This window comes from Fonsecaea erecta (genome assembly GCF_001651985.1).
Source record: "Fonsecaea erecta strain CBS 125763 chromosome Unknown Scaff13, whole genome shotgun sequence".
Classification (NCBI taxonomy): Eukaryota; Fungi; Ascomycota; class Eurotiomycetes; order Chaetothyriales; family Herpotrichiellaceae; genus Fonsecaea; species Fonsecaea erecta.
Genome location: NW_017387256.1, coordinates 1,147,359 through 1,165,522, shown reverse-complemented (window position 1 = coordinate 1,165,522; position 18,164 = coordinate 1,147,359). Strand labels below are relative to the sequence as shown.

The 18,164-nt window shown below is 51.9% G+C and overlaps 6 protein-coding genes across 6 annotated transcripts; 2 read left to right on the top strand and 4 right to left on the bottom strand.

Moving 5' to 3' along the window:
- Positions 1 to 1,404: 1,404 nt before the first annotated feature.
- AYL99_11316 (hypothetical protein) lies at positions 1,405 to 4,053 on the bottom strand (the record flags this gene model as incomplete). Its single annotated transcript, XM_018842822.1, has 1 exon — positions 1,405 to 4,053. One exon carries the CDS (start codon positions 4,051 to 4,053, stop codon positions 1,405 to 1,407), a length of 2,649 nt encoding a protein of 882 aa, XP_018688235.1.
- A 2,585-nt stretch (positions 4,054 to 6,638) lies between these two features.
- Positions 6,639 to 7,832, top strand: AYL99_11315 (hypothetical protein; the record flags this gene model as incomplete). The annotated part of the gene is made up of 1 exon (XM_018842821.1): positions 6,639 to 7,832. The coding sequence occupies one exon, from the start codon at positions 6,639 to 6,641 to the stop codon at positions 7,830 to 7,832; it is 1,194 nt and encodes a 397-aa protein (XP_018688234.1).
- A 411-nt stretch (positions 7,833 to 8,243) lies between these two features.
- AYL99_11314 (hypothetical protein) lies at positions 8,244 to 9,003 on the bottom strand (the record flags this gene model as incomplete). Its single annotated transcript, XM_018842820.1, has 3 exons — positions 8,244 to 8,370; positions 8,601 to 8,797; positions 8,959 to 9,003. The coding sequence occupies 3 exons, from the start codon at positions 9,001 to 9,003 to the stop codon at positions 8,244 to 8,246; spliced, it is 369 nt and encodes a 122-aa protein (XP_018688233.1).
- An 855-nt stretch (positions 9,004 to 9,858) lies between these two features.
- AYL99_11313 (hypothetical protein) lies at positions 9,859 to 11,945 on the bottom strand (the record flags this gene model as incomplete). Its single annotated transcript, XM_018842819.1, has 3 exons — positions 9,859 to 11,230; positions 11,277 to 11,817; positions 11,888 to 11,945. The coding sequence occupies 3 exons, from the start codon at positions 11,943 to 11,945 to the stop codon at positions 9,859 to 9,861; spliced, it is 1,971 nt and encodes a 656-aa protein (XP_018688232.1).
- Positions 11,946 to 12,507: 562 nt separating this feature from the next.
- Positions 12,508 to 12,915, top strand: AYL99_11312 (hypothetical protein; the record flags this gene model as incomplete). The annotated part of the gene is made up of 2 exons (XM_018842818.1): positions 12,508 to 12,548; positions 12,606 to 12,915. The coding sequence occupies 2 exons, from the start codon at positions 12,508 to 12,510 to the stop codon at positions 12,913 to 12,915; spliced, it is 351 nt and encodes a 116-aa protein (XP_018688231.1).
- Positions 12,916 to 13,199: 284 nt separating this feature from the next.
- Positions 13,200 to 17,420, bottom strand: AYL99_11311 (hypothetical protein; the record flags this gene model as incomplete). The annotated part of the gene is made up of 3 exons (XM_018842817.1): positions 13,200 to 14,648; positions 14,721 to 14,997; positions 16,369 to 17,420. The coding sequence occupies 3 exons, from the start codon at positions 17,418 to 17,420 to the stop codon at positions 13,200 to 13,202; spliced, it is 2,778 nt and encodes a 925-aa protein (XP_018688230.1).
- Positions 17,421 to 18,164: the final 744 nt, after the last annotated feature.

Below are 18,164 nucleotides of genomic sequence, written 5' to 3'. Positions count from 1 at the left end.
ATACTATAGAGTATAAGACGAGAGATAAAGAGCTCGAAGGGAGATTCGGGCTCTTCTTGAGTTCTATATATCCTTTTAGGTGAAATATTCCTCCTTACTTAGTAGTCTAGACTCTTCGATTATCGCAAAGTAGTCTAGTATAATACGAGGGTATTTCAATAGTCGGATATAAGGACTTCGTGGACTATAAGAGGTTCGATATTAGTGGGGTCGTCACGTGTCGGAGTTGTGGGATCTGGCTAGATCTCTCCTATTGTGGAATCTGGCCAGATCTCGTGGAATCTGGTCAGATCTCTCCTGTTCGGCGCCATCCGAGGGCTTCGGGGTGGTGCCGTAACACGGAGCTCCTATAGAAGATACCCGACCGATCTATTTCTTTTGTCTATAAGGTGAATATCTATAGGGAGGACCCGGGACGATAGCCTTATTCTCGATGCCGTCGAAGGAGGGCCTTCGAAGTTAAGTAGGGGAGACTATAACTGATAGGGTTATCAAGCTAATATAATAACTATCACGCTAGGTCCTCGGCCGAAGGCCTTCGGACTAGCGTCGACAGGACCCTATAAATTACTTGAAGGTATATAGTCAGACGGTCCCCAGGACCTGGTAGAATTCACTATGTTCCTCCATTGAGTCACACGTATGTAGATAGAATTCATTTCGGAATATGCTTCCGCGAGGAGCGGAAGGGCGACTACTGGAGCCAGGTTTTGTGCAGCTCATAACAAGAACTTCCATGTTCAAAAATAGAAAGGCGTGAATTAAAAAAGAACTGATGGTCTGCGAAGTATTACTGTGTGAAAGTTAACGATTGTTTCTTGTTTGCCTCGATAACACTATATTCAATCAAAAGGTTCTCTGATCGACATTCGCTGATGTTGTACTTCGCCTGACCACACGGAGAATGGGCCTGTCACATAATGCCGTCCAAGTGAACTCTTGTCTCTTCCACTTTATGCTAGAAAGACGCCCGTGCCAAGCTCATTCCATCAGTGCCAGCTTAATTGGACTCATCCACATCTGTCTGCTTGTTCATATGAACGTGAGCAAGTCTTATTTGCAGTACTGTAGAAGTGTAAAGCTTTATCAGACAGCATGTCAACTCCGTTGAAAATTTGTTATGTAGCTCTCGCAGTGTTCAGCAGGAAAAGTGATAATCCGGGCGGGTCATGGAGGCCTGAGACGCCTGTTTTCATGTGGCTGCATCGAGTGACAACAGTTTTTGCATGATTGACCTGCTGAAAAAAGGCATGCCGGTCATTTGGACCCCCTTCCGTGCAAATGTCATAAAGCCGCGCAATTCGCAGGCGTGGTAACAACATGGCCAAGCCACATAATTCGTCAGCGCTTCCAACGCCTCGGTGCTGTTCATAAAGCCATTAAAAGGGTAAATGCCACGTTTAATCATTTCTCTGCCTTCTCCTTCGATCGCCAGAAAAGCATGAGCTTGCTCAGCCTGTTCGATTTCTTCCTGTTTTGTTCGTCTGCGTCGCTATTGTCTGGAATGCTCTCAAACTTGAGTTTGCTACCGTGCGAAGATCCAGGAATGAATCGATTGAGACTGGCCAGGCTCGAACGTTTCCATGCCTGTTGATTGTTCGATCTGGAAGTAGATGGGTCGATCATGGATGCTGAACGTTGCTCGACAGAAGATCTTGTAGCTGCACTGCTGGAGAACCTTGGCACGGCACCAGTGGAAATGCTGTCACTTAATGAGGGAAGATCGTCGTTGGAGGCCCGAAGGATTAGGTCAGGGCTTGACTCTCCCAGCAATCTGGATGGTCGGGAAAGGGTATCGAAGGAGATATGGTCCGCATCGGGTGAAGACATAATTGACGCTGAAGTTGTGCGTCCGTCTGTGGAGGAGGCGTAATGGGACTGCGGTGCCGGATATGCGAAACTCATAGGTGAAGACAATGGTCGCTTCCGAGGTTCGAAGTCCTGGAATACTGGGGCTTCAATAGTTGAGTTGGAGGACCTGGCGTCGACTCGGGCAAGGTCATCATCAGAGTCAACGATAATAACTCCGTCGCTTGGGCTGTCACGAATGAACAGACCGAGACCGTCTGCAGCCGCGGCATTAGGAGATCCCAATGGGAGGGAGGCTGAAGATTCTTCCAGGCTTCTTCCGTCCACAGGGGTGGTTTGTGCCGCATTCTCCTCAGCCAGGAAATTGTCTTCTTCCTCTTCATCAAAGACATCTTCCGAAAGGGAAGCATTACTGCCAAAATGATGTAAGCCGAAGATGTTGCGATTGACGGCAGGCATAATTGGTGCTGACTCGGTCCTCCTATGGATCGTACCAAAAGCATCCATTGCTCCCCTACGTTCACTGCTGTGCAGTTTTGCCAACTTCGAAGAGTGTTTGACATTCCCATCTTGGCCAAACTTCTCTTCGCTTCCGAATGGGCCAAGGGCAGCGTCCAGGTCGATGGCAGGGCTGGTGGTCTGTTCTTGATGGTGACCTGATCTCCAGTCTTTCAGTGTTGCGAATGTTTCTGCAGCAGCTCGAATTCTGGTTGCAACGGGGGAGGGATCGCGAATCACGATTGTATCGTCTGCATCGAAGATCTCGTTTAATCGATCACTGGGGGTCCTCGAGAGAGGGGGCGGCGCCGGGCGGTCTTGCGATTTGGTTTTGCTGGATCGCTTTTCTGATTTTCTGGAGAAGATGCCTGATGTCCAAGTATGATATTTCCGCTTCTTCGTGATTGATTCGCCTGAGGAAGTTCGAGGTCTCATCTCACCGCCCGTTGTACGCAAAGTGGAAGAGGGAGACTCGAAAACATCCATAGGATCGCTCCGCTCCATTTTCGGCGTGATTGAAGGTGAGCTGCTGCCGGAGTGGCTGAACCAAAAGTATTTCTTCTTGTTGGGAGGACTGCATGAGCTGAGCGTTCCAGGCGATCCCGAGGCAGAGAGAGGGCGTTTTGGCAGATTGATCAGAGACAAATTCTTTGTCTTTTCAGATGCCATTCCTGGAGAAAGTGTAGACAGCGCATCTGCTGTTTGTGGTCTCTCTGGCGAAGTCGTCGTGTCTTGTGACGGGCTGACAACGAATGTCGGGCGCGGGATAGGACTAGCGATTGAATTGATGCTGCCAGACAATGAATGCCCTCCCCGAACAGTTGAGTTACTACCTTCGGTCTCAGAGGATATCATGGACAATGGTCTGGGTATGACATCGACATGGTCGGAAAAGCCCACACGGGGTCGCACTCCAGGGAGACTCCCCCTGCGGCGAGGAGAGGATGGAGGCGTTTTAACAACATTTGACATCATCTGCCGGGTCGACGGACTAGCCCGCGAGAACGAAAATGCTTGTGGACAGTCGGATGTGGTGGTTGGTGTCGAACCCGCTCGCGCTTTGGCCACAGCATTTGCCTTGATTAGCTCGGACGTATCAATGTCAGAGATTGAAACGGCCTGCGAGCGACGGTGGACGTGGCCCCTCACTCCAGATATTGGCGGGTGTGGACGATACTCCGGCTTTTCAGGGCTTGTGCTAACCAGCTGAGGTCCATCAGTCCCACCACCTACAAACTCACTTCCGCCTCTTCTATGACCACTGCGGGAAGGCTGTTGAGCGTCCACAAAGCTTGCTTTCGTTGGACTGGGAGAGGTTTGCGTAGGTGTTGCGGCGGGAGCAAATGTGAAGGCGGGCAAAGGGGCAGCTTTGGCAGAACGAACAACCCGCTGCTTGTTGAGGGCCATCTCTTGAAGAACAGGATGAGTCGGATTTGGGCTTGTCTCGGGCGGTAGATTGGCGCCTGGATTGAACTTGAAGTCAGGGAGCGGCGGAGGCCTGGTAGAGCGACGATTCATATCACCAGCCATGCGGTTAGCACGCTGGATGGGCGAATCCATCTCTTCTATATCTGTAGCATTTTCATCTGCACCAGGATTGAAGGAGAAGATCGGTAGAGGGGGAAGAGCATTCGGGTTTCGAGAAGGTCGTCGTCTGTGGGCTTGAGGCGATCGCGGAGGAGAAGCAGGCGTCGTATCGAAAGGCGAGAAGGCCGGTACCGAAGCAGGTAGGGAGATGGAAGTCATAGTTCAATTTTGGTAGCGAACCGCCCAACAATACCAAGATGCGTGCTCTGGCCAGCAGGAAGGCGCAAGGAAGGGAAAGTCAAAGGCGTCCGGACACCTGCTGATATTGTGGATGCGGCGTGCTTGTAAGTGAGGGACTGCCACCATCAGAAGAGGCTATTATCGCAGCAACAGTGTGTCCATAAAATGAATGACCTGTACAAAGGTATCTGGCAGGATCAGAGAAACTCTGCGTCGGGTTGTTTTCCAGCGGTAGGTGGTACCTGAAAAACAAGTCCTGAGCACAGATTCAAGGTCGCAGTTGAAATGAAATTGGAGATCCGTTGGTCCAAGGGATGGGAAATTGGTGCTTGATTCAGATGAAGGAGTGGACGGCTACCTGGAAGAAAGATCGGTAAAGGATCTTTCTTCGAACAGGAGCCAGGAGGCTGATGAGGCCCTTTGAGGGAGCGGGAACGTTAGGTGTGAGCAAGAAGGAGAGAGTGGTGAAGTACAAGTGCGAAAAGAGGACGGAAGATGGGAGGTGGGAGGTGGTGGAATTGAAGGGGACGGAGGCGACGTGCGTGTGGCCAGCTGCTCACATTGGACTGTGGGCGTGGTCCACTGGGAAACTGGGTCGCTAGGCCAGTCAGGTTAAGTGCCTAGCCAGCTGCTGGGTGAACAATTGGGCTTAGACGCAGATGTTGGCCCTGGTCAAGCGAGCTTTTGGTGGCTTCAGTAACCGTAGCGGCAGGTCGCCAGTCCCTTTTCGGCCTGGCACCACTGGGTCCTTTCTTGCTTACAAGTAATATGGTGGACGAACTCATCTGCCCACAAACTGAATGGTAACGAGGAGAAAGGGCATTGATGAAGCTGCCTTCGCATCTGACACTAACCAGGAACGTGAGTATACGGCCCCCCGGAATCTGATGTATCCCATTGTCGTGGTGGAGAAATATCTCTACGAGTACAAGGACTTCATGCGCGGTATGAGATAGCGGCTGCGCCCGTCTCTCGCAAAGCCCCCTTCGCCTATCTTTCTCGAGTCCCCAGATTCAAGCACGATGCCCACCCACATAATTCACAATTATCTTGCCCACCTGCCGAATCCTTCATGGGCAACTGTCAGCTTGATCGCCTGGCTGTAGAATGCCCACCGCCTCATGGGTTGGGGCAGGCAAGAAGACTTGATTGAAGCCCATGACCGGAGAAGTCCCCAACACCTGTGCCCCGTCTAATGAGCCCAATCTTTACGAGATTGCCTGCCCCTGCAGCTGCTGTCCACCTTCGCACCTTACTCCCTCGCCTTGTGTAATTTGTCGCCCTCCTTGCATGTTGGCTATGCCCTGAGGTGTATAGGATCCATGTATACCGCTAACTGCTCGGTGTCAGTTCGTTCCGACTGCGATTACTGCATACCTTTGCGTTCTGCCAGAAGCTCAAAGATCTTCCAGGATCGGCGCAAAACCCGAGCAGCATGGCCCCGGCTTCTTGCACTACGAGCACTAGTACTGCGTACCTGTTCCTGTGTGGAGTCTAAGCTCCTGCGCTTATGCAGGAACTCTCGACCCCGGACCCAGGTCACTGGCCAACAGCAGAAAAGAGACTTCCTATCCCGACAAGTCCTTTGATGCGCCATCCTCGTATCCCACAAGCCAAGTCATCCCGTACTCCAACGAGTTCTTCACCGGGTATAGCCGTGGAATCTGCTCGACCGGCTCACGATCCTGCAACGCCTACAAAAAGTCTTCTCTCTCCAGAATCTGGTAAAGGGTACAATCCTGAGAGATGCACACTGAAACTCGCTTGGTACCCGTCTCCTGGACAACACTTAGAAACTCGATTGCTGGTGGATAATAGATAAGGCTCACTTCATCAAGGAAACCCCACACAGATGCCCTCGTGCTTTACCGACATCAGAATGTGGTTGGAACTCTGGGGCTAGAAGAGCTGACCGCCAGAGCTGAAATCTCGACAACCAATGAATCCCAAAAATGGTCTCGAACCACACCTTCGAGCTAAGCCGGGCAGAAGCCTCTGGTCGATATCCGCTGCGGATGCAGCGAGCTGGTGAGGGCTCATGCACGCTCTGCTGGCGACACGGAAGCATCCTGCAAGGGCACACTGCTTTGAGAAATCGGGCAAAGCAAGGGGAATTTTTTTCTCTCGCATGCGTGTCCTGCAGGCCGTATGAGGTACATTACTCGCACAGCGCACGATGGGCCAAGCTCGCCTCATCCTGTCAAGCTCACCGCAAGAAAATCTCCTCAAACTTAACCCAATCCGTACGTCCAAAAGCGGCACCTGCTTTCCGATGACACCTTAAAAGTCGGCGCTATCGAAGCAGACCTTTTTCGTTTCCGTGAATCCAGAAATAACCAATATCAAACGGGAGTTAGTCCTCTCGTTGCACGCCAAAATACTTATCAGGTCCTTTGGAGACACAAGAGGCCGCTCAATCTCGGATTTTTCTCCAAATACCCGCTCAAACTGTGCAACCAGTGCATCAATCGTCTGGTAACACTTCATGTCTGAGGAGCTGGGAGGAGGAGCAAAGCAACTCTGACTCATCTAGCATCGTCGTCTCTGCCCCACGAACTGGTACAATGACGCCTGCAAGGAAGCAGCAAGGGGTAGACAGACGGACACGTCAGACTTCTCAGCCACGCGGTCGCGGCGGGGCCAGCGGCAGCACCGGTATCACAACGCAACAATGTCCCGAACCCTGTGGCTTGATTTTGCCGGTCGAATTGCAACAGCTGATTCTAGACGCGTTTCGCCAGGCATTTCCATTTAACCACAACCATGCTGAGTTGGACGCCACCATCCAGGAGGTCAAGGGCCACCTATTCCGGCGTGACTTTGTTGGTGCATTCGCCAAGCTAGAGTACCTCGATGCATATGCACTTAGGTGGAGTGCTAGCCGTGCTCTAGGGTACACGAGCATTTTCCTGCACAACGATTTGCAAAGAGTTTGGAAGGGACTCGCCGAAACTGCGACCAGTACGAATGCAAGTCCGGCGTCAAGAGGAGCACACCTTTCACATGCGACGGGCGCTTATAGCATAGTCTGCGTTGGAGGTGGCGGAGGCGCAGAGGTGGCTGCCTGTGCAGCTACGGCACGAACACTCCAACAAACAACAGCCAGACTGGCTGTTCATGTCGTTGATATTGCAGACTGGTCGGCCTGCCTTTCAAGATTAGAGAGCACACTGTGCCGGCCGCCATCCTTGTCACTTTTCGCAGCTGATATTGCCAAGGTGGCAAAAGAGCCTTTCACAACAAGTGACCAATTCTCTGTCCGATTTTCTCAACATGACATCCTCGCCATGGATGAGGCTGACTTGCAAAGCATCATGAGTGGAGCGGCTCTCTGTACCATCATGTTCACCCTAAACGAGCTCTTCACAGCGTCCATCGGACGCACGACGGCATTTCTCCTGGCGCTTACAGATACATTATCACCAGGCTCATGGCTGCTGGTCGTAGATAGCCCGGGGAGTTACTCTGAAGTGAGGCTAGGATCTGTATCTGGTGCTGCTCAGGGTCAGGGAGGAAACGTTGGGAATGCAAGTACCAAGACAAGGCGCTACCCTATGAAGTGGCTGCTTGATCATACGCTTTTGGAAGTTGCCGGGAAGAAAGGGGGTGAAGTCAAGTGGAGGAAATGTGTCTCTGATGATTCGAGATGGTTTAGGTTAAGCCAGCAACAGCCGCTGAAATACCCCGTGGAGCTCGAGAATATGAGGTACCAGATTCATCTCTATCAACGGATACGGCCAGGTAAAGGGAATGGCTAGGAGCCGGCGCTGGAAATATGTACTGAATAGGCACAGCGCCCAAAGAAACGGGATTTGAATTCTTCCATCGCGCCGACATGAGGCTATGGTATGACTTTTTTCACCGTATGCGGACAGGAGAAGAACCATTGTTTATCATTCGTCGGTACGATTCTTGACATGCACGCTCGAGTGAGTCGAAACGGAAGCCATTGTCCTCTCTTGATCGTCTTGTAGGAGCGAAGGCAACACTGCCCACGAAGGCGAAGGCTCGAACCAGAGGACATTCTGCTTTGACTTCAGATCCCCCAGACATTTCTATCCTTGTTCCCAGACCGAGGTAGCAATGAATGGCGCGTTGACCCCAGGTGTCCGCATCTTGACAGCATGGCCATTATTCCCTGCCGACTCGCCTTGGGGGGGATCATGGGTTTAATCCTCGTCCTCATCGCCCTCGTCATTGACAACGTTGAAGAAGCGCAACTCGTAGACGGCCCTGGATGTCGAGACCACACGTAGCCAGTCGCGGAGTTGTTGCTTCTTAAGGAACTTCTTGGTCCTAGTTGAGGGTCACGCAATTCTCGTCAGCATTAACCGTTCCAAAAGTATGGGATTTCCCAGGAGCGAAGGAAGCACCACACAACGCCCACATCCCCTCTCAGCATATTTCGAGTCATGTGATTGTGTAGCTTTCTCGGTTGGGGATACGCGTATAGATGGGGTAGGAGGGAGAACAGGTCGGCGTGGGTTGTGTTTGGTAGGACAGCTTTGCTTTCTCTTTGTGCTTACAGGTATTTCAAGTAGCGGCCGGAGAAAGGAATGTGGGTGACGACCTCAATCTTGCCATCGCCGACCTGGCTGATTGCCACGTTATCGCCCAGGTTTCCCGTGCGGCCTTCGACCTTGATGCGCTCGTGCAGGAACTTTTCAAAGGCGGAGAGGTCAAAGATCTTATCGGAGACCGGTTGCGAGCAGTTGATCGTGTACTATTCGCGTCGTCGACGTCAGCATGGCGCTCCCACATCTTTGTTAGACAAGTGGACACGGTTGTTCGCACAACAGTTGACAGTCACATTGCGCATGTGAGTACCTTTGACCGGTGTGTGTGTTGTTGCATTCTTGTTCATGGCAGGACTGCGGTACGTACCTTGTTCGTGACCTTTCCACCCTTCGCGCCGGTTTTTCCCTTCATTGCGACCTTTTGCGCAGTACCACGAGCCTATATTGAAACAATCTCCCCCAAAGGAGGGGAAGAGGAAAACCTTAGCCTACTGCATCTCATTCTGTATAACATGAGGACCAGCAAAGCGTTTCGGTTGGATCGGTCTGGTCGACTGGCTGCGCACTTACTTTCACGGATGGTGCCATTTCTGAATTCCTCTGTTGATTCAACGGAAGGTCGCAAAGAGATCGATATCCTGCGCCTTTTAGAGTGATGCTGCGGCTGACGAGGAAATTTGAGTGGGCAGCTCATTGAGAAATTTTGGGTTTGTGGATTAAAAAATCGCACTACCTTCCTACTCTGGGTTTTGGTCTTGGCAATATCAAGGGCCCAGGCACGCCAGGCGAACAGGCAGTCCAGTTGACAGTGAACAAGATCGATATCATGTGCGTAACGGTTTCAAGTTGAACCATAAAGTACAAGGCCCGACGGTCGCAAAGGACGCCCACACATCACACAGTATCAACCAGCCAACCGTCCATTGTCGTTGCTGGGCAGAAACCACCCAGTTTTGACTCCTCTTTGCTCCTATCTGCTCCATTGCCATGTCATGCTGAGTCCAATTCATGCGGTCCAGAAAACACACGATATTTTCATGAACGTCAAGATTCATGCTCCGAGCGCGGTTGCACCATAACCACGCCATTTCGTAGCAGTCCAGATGTCAATGTACATGTCTCCCGTCGCACTGAGTGACTCCATAATTCGCCGATGCCTCTCCTGTGTGGTTGTTGCCGGTCTCCACCGAGGACGTGACTATCCACCACCGTGTCATTGCATTCTTGGTCATAAAGAAATGCTCAGCTGGTCGTGAAATTCGCAACACTACCGCTTCACACCAACTGGTCCGTGACTGGCACTGCCTACTCGTCCACTTGTCTTCCTGACCTTCATCTTATCCTCGACCCCGCCGCGGCGTGGTGATTCCCTGAGCGACCGCGTCTTCGGGACACCCATGGCACCCATTCCACTGGCAGACCGTGGAGTCTTTGGTCGAGCAGCCCCGTTTGGACTCTTCTCACTCATTGTACTGAGTTTAAGATTCTCTTGTTCTTGTGCGAGCTCATCCCATATGGCATTGGTGTCCTCTATCTGGAAATTGATATCACCTTCGTCCTCATAGATGCCCATGGTGTCACCCACATCGAAGGTCTTTGTCATTGTTGTCGTGGTGGTAGTGTACGAAACACTGCGAGCCTTGCCTTTACTAGCAGGACTCTTGCTTTGGCTTCGGCGAGATGCTGCTCGTTGGAGAATGAGCTCCTCTTCGCTTTCCGCACCGTTCGTACTGACTCTATGTGTCTCGACCGTCGCGACTTCGCTCTCAGACTTGTTGCCATTGACGCGCATGGTGCCGGAAGTAGATCGCGCATAAGGGTGAGTTCGAGGATCCATTCGCGCATACTTTCGAGGCTGGCCTGGCGTCGGCGCTGGAAGGTTTTCGTCCTGATAAACTCCAGCGTTCGAGACGTCATTACCATCAATCTCACCAAGAGCAGTTCTCTGGGCGCTGGAACGATCTGGAGTCGCAGCCTGTGCCCCGCTGGGAACACGTATGGGTGTCTTCGCTGACATCATGCGAGGCGTCGAGGGCTTGTTCAGCTCCAGCTTCGCCTTCAACTGGTCTTCCAAATACCATTCTCGGAACTGTCCCTGGTTTAGGTGAAGCCAGTGTTGTTGTGGTCCGACCACCATTCCAGGACGCATGAATCGCATGAAGGAAATAACCTCGTTTGCAGTGAAGCCATGGCGATAGATCAAATAAGCCCCGATCAAGCACCCAGTCCTCCCGAGACCGGCCTTGCAATGGACGGCGATGGCTTTGCTCTTTGCAATGGCGTTGTGGGCTAACTTAATGAACTTGCGGACAATGGGAATGGCGGGACAGGTTCCATCTTCGAAAATCATATCAATGTGTTGAATACCGAGGGCAGTAAAATATGTTGGACAGTAGAGCTCCGAGTTGAGCCGAACGACCAAACCAACATCACGTTGGACGAAATGAGCGAGGACGTTCTTGAAGGGTTGGGGTATTCTGGCATGCTGGATGTCTGGGATGCAAGATGGCAGTGTTGCATAGGCTGGGGATGAGATGGGAATGGGCGCTGTTGGCTCAGATTGAGGAGATGCGAAGGCCACAAATTGGGGACAGATCCAGTTGAAATCCCCTTGATCAACTCGTTCGAATCGCTCGTACCTGTGCGCGTTAACGTTGCTCATCAGAGGCGACTTGGCCCACGTACTCTTCTAAATTAAACTCCTTAAGCTGACACAAATTCTCCTCTTTGGCTTTCCAGACGCCGTACACCACATCTTGGATGTTGAGAATAAAATCTGCCTGACTGTAGCCTGCATCTCTGAATGGCATATAGGGAGGATCGGCCTGCGCGATGGGGGCCAGGGCAAGGTGAGGAGGCCATGCTTGGATCAGGACCATATAGCATGCGACCAGACACGCAGCGTTTGCTCGACTCCTCGCATCGGCTCTGCTCCAAAAGACGACGGCCTTGTCGTTGTTGGCTGGGTCCCCGAGGATTTCATGGAACTGGACGGCGAACCTATACAGGTGGCCAATGTGCAACGGACCGAAGTCGGCATGAAATGCATTGTACAGAAGAGTGTCGTCGATGGTGAAGTAGACCGGGGGGGGTCGGAGAATGGCAGGAATGGCACCCGACTGCGCTTTCGAGGACTTCTTCTGTGGCGATTTCTTTGCCTGGGTGGGATATGGGAAAGGAGTATGCTCGTCAGGTGCGTGAGTGTAGGACGCGAGGTAGAGGCGATCTGTGGTTGAGATGAAAGTCAGTGATGCGCATCGCGGTGAGGGGCATTGTTTTGTTTCAGGTCTATTTACCTTGGATGTATTCGATGACCTGGCCGTAGCTGGCAGGATGCACCAGCGAGGGCGCCATCACTGCTCACAGATGACGAGGAATCGCTGACAAAGTATTCACTGTCACAACGAACAAATGCAGACACGCTTAGGTGCTCGTTGCTGGATCGACGTCAACAGTTCGGTGGAGATGGGAATGTCTCTAACTTTGCAGCATATCACGAGGCAAAGGCAGTAGCAAGGATACAGCTAAGCAGCGTGGACGCGACAAGAGGTAGACGAAGAAGGCGACCCAAGGTAAAGATGTAGTGCTTCGTAAGAGGAAGCAATGGGTATGTATTGGAAAGATGCGAAATCCGAGCAAAGTATGGGTAATGAATGAAACGGGGAAGGGGTTGCAGCCCCAAGGTTCCAAGGTCTCCAGCGTCATGTTTACTTTGGACCCCCTGCATTATGGTATCCCAGCAACGGCTGATCGGGTTTCACACCATCTTGCCTCACCCAACCAGGTATGTCTCCGCACCCAAACATCGATTCAATATTTTCTCTGGTTTTCAGCCTCGACTGAAACTCCCTTGACTGTCCAGGACTGCGCAGCCTCGCCGCATGCATCGAGGTGCTCTTTTCCGGTCTCAGTCGACATGGCGATCGACGCTTCGCAGTCCGACTTTCCCTGCTCCTTGTGCGTAGCGATGTTCCTCCCTCAGTCCCGACGCAGGTGCTAACCCTCCATTTGCAGAGTCATCCACGTCCCTCTTCTAGACCAACGGCTTGCCTCCATCGCCATGCGCGCCCTACAAGTCGACGCTGAGTTGTCGCCGCTGGTTCGTCGAGAGTTCGCTTTGGTCAGCCCCGGTGCTGTCAATGGTCAAACAATCGAAGGTGATGATGGATTCCAAGATATCCACAAGACTGTCCTTCGTACCCAATATCATGCAACTACCAATCGCATGCTTCGGGTTGCCGTCAATGGCTTCATAGAGTCTTTAGGGGTCGTCCTTCAGGTCGTGGGAGAACTGGACGAGGATATTCTTCACTCGGGGTCGTGACGCAATCTGACGAAAATTCTCATCTGTTTTTGGTCATCCGGAATTGTGTTCACATGGTTGACTTCAGCCGAAGGGGTCGTGATCTGAGTACATGGCGTCCATGATCGTGCCCTCGATGCTCCCCTGGGTTGGCGTGGGGACTTCAGTCTATGCGAAGCAATCGCAATGATACCCGTCTTGCGGCCAAGTGGTGCCATGACCACGGAGAGAGGTCCATAGTTCAGAATAAGGCAGACTGTCTTTCGTAGTTGAGACATGGTCTTTCCCTTTTCCGTGGTCGACATCTACTCGTATTCTCTCAGTGGGCCCTGTCGACCACCTCCCACGCCACGAATAATGAAGCGAGTGTTTGGCACATCACAGCGCGTCCGCGAAGTCGCTGATGGTTTTTGCGTAGATGACATTGCGCAATCGGTACCGAGAGCAGCACCTCCGTAGGAGACCATACCGAAGTAATCCGGTAACAAGACTATCCCTATGTTGGCAATGTTTGGGTCTTCTTGACAATCCTGCGAATCAGGCTCTGTGGCGGTGCCCAGGACGACGGTCGTGCTGTCGGATGGCGGAGAGAGAGACGCTGGCTTCGCACGGGAAACTCTTGAGTTGTCCTCCCACGTACGAACTAGGAACTCGACGGTACTGTCCGCTGGGACTATGCCACGCGAGTCCAGCTCTTGGAGGTCGCCTTGATCGCTATCCAAATTGGGTAACGCGAACGATGGTCCAACTTCACTTGTCTCAAAGTCCACAGCTGCTTCCAGGGATAGGAGACCTTGCCTTTTACCCCAACCTCCTCCGCCGCCCGACACTTTAAAGAGCCTTGCACCGTCCCATAGAGACTTTAGTGGGCCCGATCCCTGAGTCTCGCTGCTCATGTCCGCCGCCGCATCAGACGAGGATGTCCTAGAGGAACGGATCAAAGCAAACACAAGAAGAGGGCCCCGAGTAGTGCTAGCGGGATTCGACTTGATATATGCTGAAACCGCTTTCTCGAGCTCTCGTGAAGCAGGAACAGCCTCATCATCAACTTCAATCTGACGAAGCACATTACCCATAGATTGTATTATCTTTCTCGGCTTTGTTAGTGCTTGAAGCGGAGCAGATCCGCCGTTCACAAAACTGTCTCCTGAGCACTGAAGGTTCAACCGAAACGATTTGAGATTGTTTCTGCCAAAATGCCTGATGGCCGGTTCCTCGGAATCAGAGAGTTCCAGTCTCCACAAATCCTGGAAAAGGGTTGTTCGTTGTCCATTGACAAAAACGGTGTTGGCGGTAGGTAATGTGACGTGCCGCACAGGAGACGGCGGGTCTGATGTCCGAGTTGGTGAGCTCACTTCGGTGGCGGAGCAGAATTTCACTGTTGCGATGGCATTACTGTCCACATCGTCAAGTAGTTCCATCGGGGCAGGAAACGATCTGGCGTCTATATTCTCAGAACTCATAAAGAGTGCAACTCCTTCGGCGCCTGCTGGATTCCCATTTGAACTGCCGGGGATTTCAGGGGGTACTGGAAGAGCATCAACCACAGCGCTGATGCATGTTATAGTCTTCCTAACGTGTTTTCCCTTTTGAAAGGTTCGGCGGCCAGCGTACAGCGAAGGCAGCACGTCTTGAAGGAGGGTGCCTGGCCCGAGAAGAGAAGCCAAAGACGGCGTCACGAGCAGGACCAAGATCTTAACTAAAGACTTGTTGTCGCAACAACTGGCGAGCTTCGCACGTATCTCTTCTTGATCCTGTCTACATCAGAAAGAGTGAGGGACACTAGGAGATGAAATCTCCAGTGGAAAGACTAGTCTGCTACTCACCACAAGGGCCAGATCCCTAGTCAACCAGGTCACACCTGCTCGAACGGAGCTATTTATATTCCTGGGCGGTCTCGGGCTGTTGAGCGAAGGATATTGAGTCGGAGAATTTTTCTTGGATGAAGACTTGACAGTTTCGACTGACGGTCTTGCTAGTCGTACCCTTGAAAATGCATAGTTGTTCAATTTTATTCTTCGCCAGCTAATCGGTCGTGCAGTGTCGGCGCTCAGACATCGTCTGAAGGGGACCAGACCGTCCCAGGTGCCACGAAATGACACCCTATTTCGGGAGGGAACTAGCACATTTAGCATATCAGTTAATGCTATCAAAATGGGCGAGGAAAATTATCTGAGGACTAAACGGAGAGGGGGACGATATTAGAACGAAGAATTCCGATGGTAGAGGAATGTGTCCTGAGGGCAAAGAACTTGCCGGAAATCTGGGACGGTGACGAAGTTCATTGAAGCTGTTTTTGGGCCGTCAAATGCCATGTCTGACAATACAGTTGTCGTTGGCTGCTTGCGGTGACTTCCAATATATCGTTCTGTCAGACGCACAGCTTTCGAAGCTTTAGGGCCAATTCAAAAAAGGGGTCAAGCGAGCCTAGCATTATTAATTCCAAATTACTGAGTTAGTTGTGCAGCAGATATTTGCGATAAGCAGAAGTGGTTGTGAGACAATTTTGGAAGATCAAATCATGCCTCTGTTCCGTAGATCTTTTTTCATAGCACTTTGGGCTTCTCATAATATACATAAAGTAGATGCAAAGGACATCATGCACCAGCGTCCTCATGTCCGGGACAGGAAATCCTAGCATAATACAATTCTTGAATGACAATCCTTACGTACACTTCTCAAATTTCAACAGTCAGATACAAATCACCGCTGCTCGATTTACTTGGCGTCAAGCGAGCCTTCGAAGTTGGCGACCGCTGTGGAACGACGAAGTTCACTGTTCTCGTACTGGAATTCATAACTTCGTTCAAAGATGGACGCTGTGGAAGAGGAGGCCCCTTGTTACCACTTGGAGGATTGCTCCTGATTTTGGTCAGGCTTGGTATGTGAACCTTCGCTGTAGGGGGAGTGGGAAACTCGACAATCTCATCGGACAGGTATCCGTCTGAGGAGGTGGTGTCTGTTTGCACAAAGCTTAGTTCAGCACGGACAAGCTGATCCCTGGATGGTCGAAGAGTCGAAGATGATGCTGGTACAAAAGCTGAGATGGGGGATTGATTGAGGCTTGCTCGAGGTTGAGCAGGTCTTTCTGCTTGTCTGGATATGGCGGCTGAACGAGGAACCCGAGGATACCTCAAATCCTTGATGGGACTCTCTTGCGCAGGCGAGACGTTACGAATGTTGAGAGGGGTGGCGGAGACTCTCGCTGGGTTTGCTTTCATTCCAAGTTGCTTTTGTGCTTCTTCAGGCGTGGTATCTTCCTCGATCTCTGTGTAAATGGAGCTGGCAGAACTCTGTCTATCTAAAGGACGGCTGGCAGGTACATTTACTCTGCTTCCAGGAGATAGCGGCAATGAATGTGGTGGGATTGGCGGATTCCTTGGCTGCATGAGAGGCTCCACAGGCGGAGTGTTGATAACGCGAAGAGGGAGCCTTGCTGGAGGCTTCTTTCTTAGGACACTTCTGTTCGCATACATTGATGACGCGGGCAGCCTGTGTTCAAGTACTGGGAGGCCCGACTGTGAAGAGGTAGACGATCGGATCTTGATGGGCGACGATGATAAGTCGACGTTCCCATTGTCGTAAGTGGGAGTCAGGGGAATCCTTGCTCTCTGTCCTGCAGACTTGGCGGGGCTCTCAGGCAACGCCGTCAATCTCAGATTCGGAGGCGGACCCCGTGGCCGTTTTGACAGAGGTGGCTTCTCCAGTATGAATGTCTGATTGTCGACAAAAACTCGCTCGGGCTCTTGTGGTTTCGTTTCTGGCTCATCGTCGAACTCGGTGGCGTCACTAACGGGTCGCTGCGTATATCTCCTTCGTTCCCGGGTGGCTTCGATGTCAAGGGGGGCGGGCCACAGAACTGTAGGAAGCGGCTTGGGTAGTAGCCGAGAGAAGCTCTGCTGAGAAGACGCGCTCACAGGAGAGTGGTCGCCTGGCACCCTAGGAGAGACGGCAATACCTATTTCTTCTGGTCTGATGCTTTTGCGCCAGAAGCTTCTCCTCTTTTCTTCCGGGGGTTGCTGTGGAGCATAGAAGCGACCCTGGTTACTCGGCAATGTAAGTGCCGTTTCAACGTTTTGAAGAGTGCGTGAAGCCTTTTTCTCAGAACTGCGCCTGTTTACGGGCGGTGACGATGCAATCAACCGTGAGCGTCTTTGGCTATGCCGCCGCTCTCGTTGTCGCTCCCGTATCCAACACTGGAGAAAGAGCAATCCAACCGCGACAATAATGGTGGCGGCGCCGCCGATAGCTATTCCTGTAATTTGAGGCGTGGTGAGACTAGTTCTAGGTGTGCCCCGTCCCGGCGCAGCAACGGCTCCTGATGTCCCATCCGATCCGGCAGATCCGCTAGTGGTTTGGCCTATCATAGTGTTTGTTGGAGCATCTGTTGCTAAAGGCAGACCGCTAGATTTTGCGGATGCTATTGAGGTTGCTATAGCCCATGGTGGGATATCCGTTGCCATCACAATGGTGCTGACCTCCTCAGTCGAGGTTGGACTCCCTATCGTCGCGGGGAGGTTCTCCATGGTGTTAGATGTGGTCGTGGAAGGCCCGATGATTGTAGCTGTGATAGTTTGAGCGGTTCTCGGCTGGGCTCCTGGTATAGAATTGCAGATGCCGTAGACAACCACGTTCTCCTGGTCCTGCCCCGTACAAGCCGAGACCACGCACTGTACGGAACCCTCACCGATTGTAAGCCTTGAGATATTAGATTTTGTGCAGAGGTATTCAATGTCTGAGGTATTTGCGCATGTGGCCCCTGAGTAGTTGTGGCTCGCGAACTGTTGAATGCACTGGACTGCGCAGGGAGGAACAACAGAGAGAAGGGAGGGAGGAAGGCAGGTGTCTGCCGATGCCTGCCGGGTATAGAGTTGTTCGCCATCGTGAGGATTCGACAACGCCCTGGGCCAAATCCGTATATGGTTACCCATGTCGACGGATTCGCCTTTGTCATCGTTGAGGCAACATATTTTTTGTGGAAGCTGTTTGCGGAAATATTTCTGTGAACGGCGGCTAGACAACACGCGAGCAGGTAGCAGCATCCAGAGAGAACGGGATATCAATATTCGATGGCAATGGGCAGCCCGTGAACTTCGCGAGAGACACGCGGTTCGAACGGGGACCGGGCTTCTTTTAATGTTCAGTTTGCCCTTTGATCTTACCTCACCCCTCGAACAGGGCGCATGTAGAATTTTTTGTCCCTGGAAAAGGACCTTCCGACAGACGCATGACGATGGCGGCTGGGATATTGGATTGCGATAGGTCGTATA